At 39.2% G+C, this 13,341-nt stretch overlaps 1 protein-coding gene across 1 annotated transcript in view; it reads left to right on the top strand.

The window, feature by feature from the left end:
• vta1 (vesicle (multivesicular body) trafficking 1) overlaps nucleotides 1-7,259 on the top strand; it is a 57,519-nt gene extending 50,260 nt beyond the window's left edge. Inside the window, exons 6-8 of the mRNA XM_053337475.1 lie at nucleotides 4,633-4,881; nucleotides 6,985-7,062; nucleotides 7,240-7,259. Coding sequence (XP_053193450.1) covers nucleotides 4,633-4,881; nucleotides 6,985-7,062; nucleotides 7,240-7,259 — 347 coding nt within the window. The remainder of the gene's footprint in view (nucleotides 1-4,632; nucleotides 4,882-6,984; nucleotides 7,063-7,239) is intronic.
• The last annotated feature ends 6,082 nt before the right edge of the window (nucleotides 7,260-13,341 follow it).

Genomic DNA, 13,341 nt, shown 5'->3' with positions numbered 1-13,341 from the left:
GCAAAAACACACTAAACTGCCCTCTCCAGTGGCGAGAACGTGCTGTTCGCCCCTGCCCTTCAAAAAGTCTGTGCACACCACTGCTAATCGTGCAAAATCACAACAATGCATTTTTATTGTCACTCAAAAAAAAGCCTAATTTAAAAAACATAAATGTCCAAATGCACACGTTTATAGTTTGCAGATGTGTTCATATTGCTTACTGATGACATTTCAGCAGTGAAAGAATGTAGTAATATAGGGTGAGTACGTAGAAATGAACCTGAAAAAAAAAGGGAGAGAGAGAGAGAGAGAGTGTGAAAGCTCATTTGACTTTCTCTGGATCAACACGATTTAACAACTTAATGAAAGAAAATGTTCCAGCTAACGTTTGTGAAGTGTCAGATCGCCTGTTAATGCACGTCTGCTTTCCTGCCTGTAATGCAGTAATGACAGAGGTTTGGGTTTTAACATGGTGTCAAATACAGCCTGTGTCTGCAAATACAGCCTAACGTTTTTAATCTGTCAAAATATCTTTGGCTGTCCAGAAATGTTTTCTTTGTGTTAGGTGTGGTTGCTGAGAGCGGCAAAGTCTCCAGCGTGAGGCTCATGTTCGCGAGATGAAAACACAGCATGCTGTTTCTTTCTTTCTTTCTTTTTCTTTCTGTCTTTCTTTACTTCTTTCTCTTTCAAACATCTATTGATTTTGGTGTTTTTTGTTTTGTTTGTTTTCTGTGGAGAACCATTTTTCTTTTACCTTTCTGAAGCACTTCTATCTTTTTGTCTTCCTTTGTGTTTGAATCAGAAAATCTTCCATTGATTTAATTCCACCAGTTAATTTATCATCTTAAGGGATATCTCTGACAATTTTCTGTGTTTTTCTTATTGGCAACAAATCTCCATGTTTTGGATCCAAACCAACATTAAACTGATCCACAAACAAGTATGTTTATCCAAAGCCTGATGAATCTTGTCCCTCTGCGCCGTAAACCTCCGTCATTGCGCAAAAACTATTAAAAACACACCAATGGGGAGCGCCTTGGTAGCCAAGTGGTTACTGCGTATGGCATATGCAATGGGTTGATTCGCTCAAGGGACCTTTGCTGCAAGTCATTCCCCTGTCTCTCTCCCTGTTTCCTGTCGGTTGCTATGCCATCTGCTATCAAATAAAGGCAAAAATACACCAAAAAACAAAACCACTCCGACACTGGAAGACATTTTCCATCATTATGAGGAGTTTAGCCATCACCCCAATCCTTGCTTCTCTTCATTGGCTCTCTGTTCATTTTAGAATTGATTTTAAGATTTTACTGATCACTTTTAAAGCTAATCTGGGTCTAGCTCCAAGCTACATAACTGACATGTTGACTTCCTATGAGCCGGCCCGCAGCCTTAGATCCTCGGGTGGGGCCTTTCTGGTTGTTCCAAAGTCAAGGTTGAGATCTAGAGGGGACCGTCGTGCTTTTGCCATCAGGGGCCCTGATGGCAAAAGCACGACGGTCTTTTGCTTTGGAACAACCTGCCCAAGGAAATAAGGCTTGCACGTTCAGTATCTTCTTTTAAATCACTACTCAAAACTCACTTTTACAAACTAGCTTCTATGTGATGTCATCTGCTTGTCTGTTCATTTTGCTTATTGCTACTATTTTTTATTTAATCTTATTTTACTTTGTCTTATTTATTTTATATATTTTTACATTCTCATTATCTCCCACTGTATTCCATTGTCCTCTACTTTCATCCTGTCAATGCCAGTCTTGTTACCTGTCTCTATGCTCTATGCCTTGTTTTTTATTGTAATGCTTTTGTTTGCCTTGTCTGTCAAAGCACTTTGTGAAATAAAGTATTATATTACAGTATATGTTACTTTGTTTGGAAATGGCTCCAAAGACTAATACCAACTACCGTGTTTTCAGCTTCTTGAGAGTATGTCTGTCACAGGAAGTTACCATCATGCATACATGAGGATGTGGTTCTCTTTACAGTAAACAATCGCCATGTTTTCAACGCGTTATATTGATCAGAGCAAGTTTCAGAGCAAGTTTCATACAAAGTCAAGACATTGTGATACTTAGTAGAACAGATTAGCAGAGACTGGAAACGTGATCATTGTTATCGGTCCATGGAGACATTCCTAAACAAACTCTTCATAATGAAGGGACCCAGCGCAGCGGTGTGACTCACTGATGTGTTTTTAATCGTTTTTGGACAACACCAGAGGAATAAGATATATCAGGCTTGTAATCCACACATAATACTTGTTAGTAGATCAGTTCATTGTTGGTTTGGATCCAAAAGTGAGATTTGTGGACACCAGCCATTGTCTTCGAACTTTTTAATTTTTACCATAAATTCGACACTTCTGGGAAATGTGTGTATACAGATAAAAAGGTTTGTGCTTAAGAAAATCTCAGCCTGCTTTACAAGACACCAATTACTGCCAAACATGTTGTAAAAATAATATGAGGCACAAAATTTGCATTTATGAAAATTAATTTCCTTTTTCCTTTTTCCAAAAAAAAGAAAAATGTTGTTATAAACTTCCTGCTGCTATGAACCAGATTTGAGAATGTTGTTTACATCTGTATCTCTTTATCCTGCTTGTAAATGTCTAAAACACCAAAATTAACTTTTTTTTCCTCTTTTCTCACCAATTCAAATAGTCACTCTATCGTACTCATTGACAGCTCTTTGAGTGGCTGACCAGTTTATTGCGCCTTCACTTTTTTTATCCAGAACTCAAAAAACATGCTTGAAAAAAACACTGTATCATAACAATAATATATGATAAGTCATACAGGGTTGATTCAGTCCTATTAGACACAGTTAAAATGCAGAGAAAGTCATCAACATCATTCAAAACCAATTTCGGATTTAGCATCTATGAATATGATTTACACTCTCTCTGACAGTACAGTTTAATCTGACTCTCCTGAATTCTCATCATCTCACCCAAACCCATTTTAAACGCTCTGTCACCTGATGTGCTTTTGATGAAGAAACAATTTTTCAGCGTGAGATAATTGAAATTGAGCGAGGCCGAGAGCTCGAAACTCCTTCATTAACCGCCAATCTGCTGAAGACTTCTGTGGCAGCAGAATTTCATTTCTCCAGCTTAGTATGTCATCTCTTTGTGAGCACTGACACCTTTGTGTAGGCTAAAGGAATTGGATGAATACATCAGAATTGGCAGTGAAGATATCTGGGCGATGTGTGGTTTCTCTGAGATATGTGACTTACATAGACTAATATTTTTACTTTCTTGTGATGTATTTTATCACTGACACGTTTGACCAACAGAACGTTATTATTATATTACAACATATCAAACATAATGTCATGACAAGTTTCATTTATGGCACTTTTCTACTACACAGTTCCATCACGACTCGACTCGCCTCGACTCTTTTTTTGCGTTTCCACTAAGGATAGTACCTGGTACCTGGTACTTTTTTAGTACCTGCTCTGCTGAGGTTCCAAGCGAGTACTAAATGTGACGTCAACAGACTGCTGGCTGCTGACTGATCAGAAGAGTTGTCGCTGGAAGAGTCATGAGCCGTCCCACACAAGAATCAAACCCGCCAATTCTAAATACCGGCAACAGCGTTACAGCCATACGTTTCTCTTCTCTTTGCTTTGTGTGTGACTCATACAGCAGCAAGTACACCATCGCCTCCATGTCCTCCATTGTTTATGTGTTTGTGTCGCGTATAAAACGAAGTCACGGCAGTATCGCGGAGCCGTTGCTATGACGACCCCGCCCACGTTGAGTAGGTACCTTTTTGTAATGGAAAAGGTCGTTCCTGGAACCGTGTTGAGTCGAGCCGAGTAGTGCTGGAACTGTGTAGTGGGAAAGCTCCATTATTGTTGTTATTTATTCATTTTTAGCTTCAGAACGTTATTTGGGGCGGCTGTGGCTCAGGAGGTAGAGCGGTCGTCCTCCAATTGGAAGATTGTCGGTTCGATTCCCTGCTCCTCCAGTCCACATGCCGATGTGTCCTTGGGCAAGACACTTAACCCCCGTTGCTGTGCCAACAGTGTATGAATGAGAATTAATGGTTAAATTCCCCCTGATGAGCAGGTTGGCGTGGTAGCCCCTGCCATCAGTGTATGAATGTGTGTGAATGGGTGAATGAGATGTAATGTAAAGCGCTTTGAGTGGTCGTAAAGACTAGAAAGGCGCTATATAAGTACAGTCCATTTACCATTTATTCATTTTTAGCTTCAGAACGTGTTAACCATTTTCAGTTCTGATTGGCTTGTTCGTCTCTCCAAACAGGAAAACAGCTGTCAAAGAGCACAGCATCACTCCTTTTTGATTCTCTATAAACATTTTTAGATCTGGGCGACAATCCAGCCTCCTGGAACCAGGTTATGGAAATCTGGCTTTCTAGGAAAGATGTTCTAGGACACGTTGTCAACAGTTTTTGGTGGAGCTGCTTTCTACCAAAGAAATAGTTCCTCTGAGCATTACTCGGAGCATTTAATGACGTGTTAAATGTTTTGAAGTGTCTTAAATTTGGCTTTTTTTTAAACTACACACTGTGAATAACAAACCATTTACACTGTCAGTCAGTAACATGAATTTTACAGTCCAACAGTCTCACCTCTCTCTTATCTCTTCTTCTTCTTCTCTCCCCGTCTCTCTGGTAGGCGAGTATGGAGCTGAAGGTTTCTCAGGCCAGGGTTCTTCCCACGGAGGTTCCTTCAGGGGAGGTCCTCCTTCTCAGTTCGAGGATCACGACCCCGGATTGGGTCCAGGTCCACCCCCAGGGATCGGCTTTACCCCAAGTCCAGAATGTGGACCATCTGGACCCCCCACCACCAACTACAACAACATCCACATCCCACCGGGGGCCCACGCACCGGCCAACACTCCAGCCGAGCTGCCACCACCCTCAGGTATGAAGCACAGAGATGATTCATCTATAAAACTGACAGATCGGTCAAAGCTGGACTTACAGATGGTTCTAGGTTGGTGCATCAGTTTGATCCAGACTAAAACATCTTGACATGTTTGGATGAACCGCCCCTTAGATTTGGTACAGATATATTCAAGCTGTATGTGAAAGATTCAGAGTTGGCTGATGTGAGTTGTTTGGTTTTCATGCACTTTGCACAGGTTTTTGTAATTATTATTATTTATTTTATTACTGCAAACCAACAGAGAGAAAGTTCACTCATAAGAAACAAACCAAAAAAAAAGAATATAACATGAAACTGCAACTCAGCCAAGGTGGACATGACTTGGATGTTGACATGAACGTGTCTAAAAGCCTGAAACTTATTTCCTATGACATGAATGCTGCAAAAAGCATCACTGTTACCGACAGCAAGACCTTCCTCACAGAGTTTTTATTCATAAATGTTCTTGCAGCATCCCCATGACATCAGAATACTTGACTGTGCATTTAATAAGGACTTCTTTCAAAAAAGTGAAAGTCTGAATAAATTAAAGTCATTGTCGAAACCCAGCTGATTGGAGACTCTTTAGGTCAGATGTTACACATTGGCCTAATTGGATCAACTTCAGCAATCCCAGAGTTAAGGAAACGGAGGAGTTCTACATCCTGCTCTTAAACATTAATGGACTTGATGGAAAAAGGAAGAACCAAATTATACCGTTATGAAACCTAGTGTTACAGATTAATGGTGTGATTATTATTGTAGAGGTGTTTACAGCATCTCATTGTTCTCTGATGATTGATTGTCTTATCGACTTTGTAAGCTTTTCTCACTAATTTCCCCTGATGACGCTTGAGTATATGGCAGCATTATAACCCCCTGGTGTTTCTTCCAGTAACACACCTTCCCAAGGAACTGAGCATATCTGTGTTTGACGCATTTCCCTTAAACATTATACCGTCCATAAGAGCACAACAGCCCAAAGTGACCAGTTTAAGATCTTATCTACAGCAATAAGTGGTCAGATTCTACTTTTATTTGAGGAGTAAAAGTTCAACAAGAGTTTCTAATTATTTGGGAGGTTGACATAAAGATATTGAGTGCTTTTCTGTACACATACACACAAGAAGACCTAATTTTACCCCTGTGTGCAAGACAAAGGGTTACGTAAGACTTTCTAAAGGCACATGGGTGAGAGGATGTTTTGTTTTTGTTTCCCATGTCGAGGGACGGACCCCACAATCATTCAGACAAAGAGTGGTGGTACACTTTAAAAAAAAAAAAAAAAAAAAAAAAAGGAGGTATTTTGGCTGATTATAGATTACACAAGCTGCTCCACAAAGAGCTGGCAAAGAGGAACACAGTTTGGCTGGCATTTAATCACGGCCCTGAAGTGATTAAATGAAATTAGGCAACAAGAGGGTTGACCTTGGTGTTGGTCCAATCAGTGAAAGCAGTGCTGACGGACGAGGTGTGTGTTCACTCCCTGTGAGTCCGGCTGATAGCGAAGGATCGTTATGAATCACATGAGAGCTCCATGATATCTGTTGGCTTCAGCGTGTGGGAAAGACACTGGAACAGAGACCAGATGTGTGTTTAAACATGAGGTTCATTTCACTTTTAATTGTAATTTCTGCTCTTTTTTTCACCCACTGTAAAAAAAATAAAAAAATGAGGCAATTTTGGATTTTATTGTATTTATTAAAGTTCGAGTCAAATAATAAATAAGGTGTGAGAATATGATTTAAACAGCCATAATCAAATAGTTCAGATGAAAAACGTGCAGTTCAAAATATCAGTCATTTCATTTAAGTAATAATTTGAGTGCCAGACAAGACAATTGGGGCAGTGCAAAGTTTAAACATGTCAAAGATTCATAATATAATATTTTTTTGTCACTTATTTCAAAATTTTACTTTAACTTTTTTTACACTCACTATTCTGCTTCGACGTCCTGTGGCTGAGTTGGCTGACTAAAGGTGCTTATAAGTGAACATTAATGCATATACAGTATTTAAACTCATTACACGGGTTTTAAGAATTTACTGTTTATAATTTCTTTTAGTATTTATCATAATTTGGAGTGTTTTTGTTGACCAGCAGAAGCAGCTAAACCAGTGCCTTTGCCCCGATCAGTGCCCACTGTTGACCCCACACTGCTCAACGCCCAGCAGCAGGGTAAGAACACACACACACACACACTGACACACACTAAATTGACTTATATATTGTCCCAGTAATAATTGGAATAAATGATATTGCCATTTTATGCCACTTATATAATGATAATATAATAGCATAAAAATGTAAGTAGACCCCATCAAAGAGCAATTCATCTTTAATTCTTATATTCAGATATTGGGATTGGAAAGTAAAAAATGTGAACACTAAGTGGCCAGGAAGTAATGGCCGCAGCTTCCAGTGGGTTTAGGAGCGGGTAAAGGCTCAACCTTGAGTGTGGGCGCTACACTTCCATAAAATCCTGCCATCATGGAGGAAGACAAAATTATTTACAGTTAATGCCATATGAGTGGCGCCGCTCGGGACATATGCAGTGAAGAATGGCTACTTATTTAGCCAATGTGAAATAAAAGCTGCTAATATGAAGTGTGGGAGATCTAAGATGAATGACCTGAAATGATCCAAATTGTTGCAAAAATAGTTGCAGATTCATTTTATATTGTTTCAGCAATATTTTAGTCTCTCCTGCAAAGAGACTAAAACTACACACAGATACATTGGCAGATTAATACTACTATTACTACTATTACTACTATTGTTTCTTAAGAAATAGGTCCAGCATGTAACCCAGTTTTTAACAACCCTGAGATTAAACACACACACATAAGATTGATATCTGTCTCATGCTAAGAAAGAAAAAAAATGTATGTCCCAAAATGTTGAACTGTTCTTTTAAAACAGAAAAGTCCATATGTCAGGTTTTCTAGAGAGCCAGATATTATTTAGTTAGTAAGTTCTCCACAGAGGAGATGGAGGCAGCCGATCAATAAATTGTGCATCTGAGAGAAAAAAAAAAAAAAAAGAGGCTGAAAGGATGGAGGAAGACAACATGGCTTCCATTACCAAGCTGCACAGCACAGCAGGACATTTCATGAAAATAGCTCTTTCTTCTTCTTCTCCTTCTTCTTCTTCTCCCCTCATCTGAACACCAAGAGGATAAAATAACCAGCGTCGAAAAAAAAAAGGCACAGAGCGGGAGAAGATGGCGGTGATGTTGACGCTCGCCGTCTTATTTGGTCCCTTGCACCAGCCGTCTGTCTGCCATCTAACCTATCATTACAGCCGCACCACCGCCACTTCGCCGCTGTCTAGACTATCATTAGCTGCCGGCGGTTGGCCGCAGAGAGAGTGAGAACGAGAGAAAGCGAGCCAGGACTTGTGCAGAGCCGATGGTCCTTTTTTTTCCCATAATTCACTCTTTGCTAAGTGTTTCCCCGCTTTTGACAACCACCGCAGTACATTTACATGCACACAGGACACCAGGAGAAGCCAAGTTACTCACTCGGGCTTGTTTTTATTAGTTTTAGTTTCAAGTTCTGGTCAAATTGAATAGTTTTGGATGCAAGAATATGAGTAATGATTTTTCCTTTCATCCTCCCTACAGATGCACACATGTCAAAAACCCACTCACAGACTTGATTGAGTATCTATGTCGCTAAAAGTGTTCTTAATATTGTGTCCAACTCATTAATGTATGTGATGGAGGCTCAGTATTACAGCTGTAGACCTCCACCATCGACTAGCACCTCAATAATAAACATGTAGTAGAATTATCACCTTTCTGACAACATCTAAAAAACCGCTGATGATAATATATAAGCTTTGTAAAAGTAGAGCTGTTGCTGTGATAAAGTGCTGCTGAGTGTATGTCAGCATATGTTAGTACACGTGGTTTTTACCAACAATACACTCACTGTGTGAAGAAAAACAAAAAGCCTTTTCTCCTCAAATTAGCTTATTTTTCAAACTGAGGCTACAGTTACCTGAATATTGCAGATGCAGTAGCTTTTTGTTGAGGGGAGAGGGGGCGTTTATTTTTATAGGAGAATTAGTATGCACACTCAGCTGAACTCTTAACTAAATAAATACAGTAGCTGAATGAATAATTCAAAGCCTTTTCAGGAATCGATTCAGACTCGCAAAGTCACTGAAGGGGAAAGGACAGTTTTCTCTTCTCCCTCTTTTTTTTTTTTTTTTTTTTTTTTTTAATTCAACGCTTTCCTCCTTCTCAAGCTCGACCAATAAAGTGTGTGACTCAGGCAATTACGCTTCTGTCCGATCGCCGTTACAATTAAAATGAGGAAAAAGTCAGCTTGAGGAATGCATTAAGCAGATAAATGAAGAGTAATGTTTCCCCTCGGCTGAAAAGAAGAGGGGAATTATGTGTGTGAGCTTGTGTTTGCGTTTTCTATTCGTGAGAGGAGGGATGAAACTTTGTTTTAATTCACTCGGTCAGCAGTCTCCTCTCTCAGCAGCTCTTTTCTTGTCGTCCACGTGTGACGTCATGCAGAGCATTACAGAAAATGTGTAATCCTAACATCAGTCTTTAACCCTTTAACCCTCCTGTTGTCCTCGAGTCAAGGAAGGAAGGAAGGAAGGAAGAACGGAAAGCATGGACAATTTAATCTGTTAATCGTGCTTTGTTTCTATGGCAACCTACAGAGAGCTGATTGATTTCTCTCAATGAAAGCTAAATGCAAATAAGTTTTCTTTATTGTCACCTTTTTTTAACCTTTGTGTCGTCCTCCTGGGTCAAATTGACCCCATCTGTTTTGACTGTTCCTTTCTTCCTTCCTTCCTTCCTTCCTTCCTTCCTTCCTTCCTTCCTCCCCATTACCGTCCTTCTTTCCTTCCTTCCTCCTTTCCTTCCTTCTTCCTCCCTCCCTCATTACTTCTTTCCTTCCTCCCTCCTTTCCTTCCTTCTTCCTCCCTTCCATCCTCCTTCCTTCCTTCCCACCTCCCTTCCTTCTTTTTTCCACATTACCGTCCTTCTTGCCTTCTTTCCTCTTTTCCTTTCTCCCTCCCTCCTCCCTCATTCCTTCTTTCCTTCCTCCCTTCTTTCCTTCCTTCTTCCCTCCTCCCTCCTTCGTTCCTTCTTCCTCTCTTCCTCCCTCCCTCCTTTCCTTCCTCCCTTCCATCCTTCCCTCCTCCCTCCCTTCCTTCCTTGACTCGAGGACAACAGGAGAGTTAATGTCGTCCCCAAATCTCTCAAATCTCTCTCCGTGTCAAGCACTGTGGTTTTCAGCCGTCTCTCATCTCTTTGCTGACTTTTTTTTTTTTTTTTTCTTAATTTTTCCACTTTTTCCCTCCCTTCCTCCTCTTCTCAGAACTCTTCCCATCCTTGGGAGTATGCAGTCAGCATATTTGCGAGTCTTTCCCAGCTCTTAGGAGGAGAGGAGAAATCAGCACAGGGATTAAAGTCTTATGGTGCAACATTATTCAATCATTTTTCCTCTTCTTCTCCGAGACATTTTTAAGAGCAGACGACCATGTTTTATGAGCGTTACTAAGCCAAGAGAGACATTATCTGCTGCCCTCTTCCTTCATTCAAGCAGGCAGTGTCTCAAAGTGGGGTCCAGGGACCTTCAGAGAACCTTTATAGGGTCCTATCATGTTAACATGAAAGTAGATGAATAATTTGGTGTCGTTATTATTTCATATGCTAGACATTAAGTGTTAGAGGAGGATCTTCAGATTTATATCCTCTCCTGTGAGGAGGAAGAGTCACATCTTTAACCACAACCTGCTGCGGTTAGTACGCCCCAAAAATACACCACTGATAAGATTTTATTGATATCAGTGCCATTAGTGATTCTGCTTATCTGTCTGATTCTTTATACATTCCCTTATTGATCCCTGCTCAGTGTGGAGAATAAGAAGGCCTACTTAAATTTAGTTTTTGATATTCAAGCTCTAAAAATGTCTCAAAATATCTGAAATTGTAGGAGTGAAGACATTAAATTTGATTTGAGTGTAATTATATTTGTTCAGTTTATGATATTTGTCATTATTATCTTTATTAAATTTTAACTTTTTTACATAACCAACCAATCAACTTATTAATAAAGTAAAAAATAATCAGCAGATGGAACTATAATGAAAGTAATCATTAGTTGCAGTCCTATATAAATCACTTCAAAATGAGCTCCATTTCAACCCGATTCAACAGTAAAATCTTGCTTTTGCATTATTATGTTTCATAATATATTATGTATGAGTACAACAGTCACATGTGACACTTTTCTGCATTGAGTACAAACTTAAAAAACTTGAAAATAGATTTTTTTTAAAGGTCTTAAAAGTCATTAAATGTGCAGATTCCCTACCCAGGTTTTCAGCATCAATGCAACTGTTCTATCGGCTTCCGAGCAGCAGTCCACAAACCAATGGGTGACGTCATCCATTTCTTTTATACAGTCTATGGTCTAAACACAGTTTGGAAACAGAGCAAGTGATTTCACTACTGTGTGTGGTGAGCCAGTGTCCTGTCAGCTAGCCTGTTAGCATTGTTTGGTCACAACTAAGGGTCAGCTGTCCATTATTTAGCTCTATTAGCTCCAGCAGCAGACCGACAGAACAGCAGCTCCATGTGACTCCTCCTTATTGCAAGTTTCCAGTTGTGAAAACACCAATTTGATGCTGTTAGTTTGCTTGGAGTTATTAATGGATGGATTGGACAATTTGGAAGCAGGTCTCAACTGAAACTTTAACACTTTAAACCAGTGAAAAAGGGACATAATCACAGGTGAATCAACCCACCAGCCACAGTTTTCTGATGGTAATGGTAATTAATCTCCCCGCCTGAATCGATTGACTCCAGCAGTTTAAAGTCTAACAGCTTGAGACAGTTTCCAATTCACGTTTCCAAGTTTTAATCTCAACTAAAAGCTCTGAAACAGTTCAAAGGTTTTCATGTCAGGTTCCCATTGTAGATTTTCTCACCGTTGAATCCCACCAATCGATATTTTGTCCCGCCGAGCACACATGAGAGGATTTTGTTGAATCAACCATTAATAGGTTCTCATTCAGGCTTAATCTTTCTAATTATTAGCGGATTTTAAGATGAGATTCTTCACAAATTCTCGTTTGACTCCCATCATCCAAATGTTTTAACTTCACTCTCCTCTAGAGATGCAGAGTTTTGACTTTTTCTCCTCCGATACGAATTTCTGATACCCAAACCCAGATTACTAGCTGATGCCAAGTATCGATCTGATGCAGTTCAGTACTAGCTAGTGTGTTTTCTTTGTTCTTTTTTACCAAACTGTGAAATCTTTATACCTCTCTGTGCTTTATTCAGCATCTTTTTGGAAAATAAAATTCAAACTATAGGAAGGTGAGGGCTTTTCTTAACCTTAGTCACCATTTCCTGCTTTATTAAACTGATTTTATGTCGTTTTGTGCATGAGAAATAATAGTTAAGAGATACATTTATTCAATGTACCACAAGAAGATGTGCATTTAATGTCTGTGTCTATTTAACTTAATGTGACATTTAATTCAAGCTTGTCTATTAAAAGTCCAAACTGGTGCATGTCTGAAAGGGTTTATAGTATTATCAACAGCTGTGCAGTGTTTGAATCTTTAAGCTCATTGGTATAAAGTAATAAAACTGGTCTTATAGGGTCATATCTCTTTGTCTCAGTGCTATATGGAGCAGAAACTGTCCCCTCAAGAAAATGAAGGTCCTCTGCTCTCTGACAGAGTAGCAGCATCTTTGTCTAAACCTCACCAGACCTCAAACCTTTAATCATTCATTTTAGGTGAACACAACCCTAAACTTTATTATTAGTATAATGACATCAGTGCACTGAAAAAGTTAACTGTATTTATTAATCTTGAATTAGGAAAATAGAAACCCTAATATACATAATATGTGACCTATACATCTTTTTAAAAATAGCGATACATATCAAAATTATTATTATTTCTTTTACCACTATTGTTTTTATTGCTTTTGTGCTTATTCTTTATTGTTCTTTATTCTTTTTTTATTGACGCTCTTCTATGTTTACTGTCCACTTTACTGCTGCAATAATGTAAATGTCTCCATTGTGGGACTAATAAAGGAATATCTTATCTTATAAACACTGATACTGATATATATGTGACGATATATCGTTGACCATGTATCGGTCGGGCTCCAGTGCTGATCATCCACGCTGACTTCTTCTTCCAATATGAATTATAACTGAGACATTGTTTCTAGAAAGACCTTTTTTTTCTGATTTCCACTCTGCAAGTTTTCACATTCACAGAAACGTGCATGTTTATCTTCTCCGAGAGTCACTCACTTCTTTAAAAACTGTTCTTGTTTCAGTCGGCCGTGTTACAGATTTGCCGAGCTTTGAAAACGGCAGTAATTAGTTGTGATTTTGAGCTGTCAGTCCTCTTGTGGCTCGGACATGAATCCACAGCTGTATGAATGAACGCGTT

The sequence above is a fragment of the Scomber japonicus genome, chromosome 17 (genome assembly GCF_027409825.1).
Source record: "Scomber japonicus isolate fScoJap1 chromosome 17, fScoJap1.pri, whole genome shotgun sequence".
Taxonomy (NCBI): Eukaryota; Metazoa; Chordata; class Actinopteri; order Scombriformes; family Scombridae; genus Scomber; species Scomber japonicus.
Note: the sequence above shows the minus strand (reverse complement) of the source record. Positions and strands in the feature narration are given on the sequence as shown.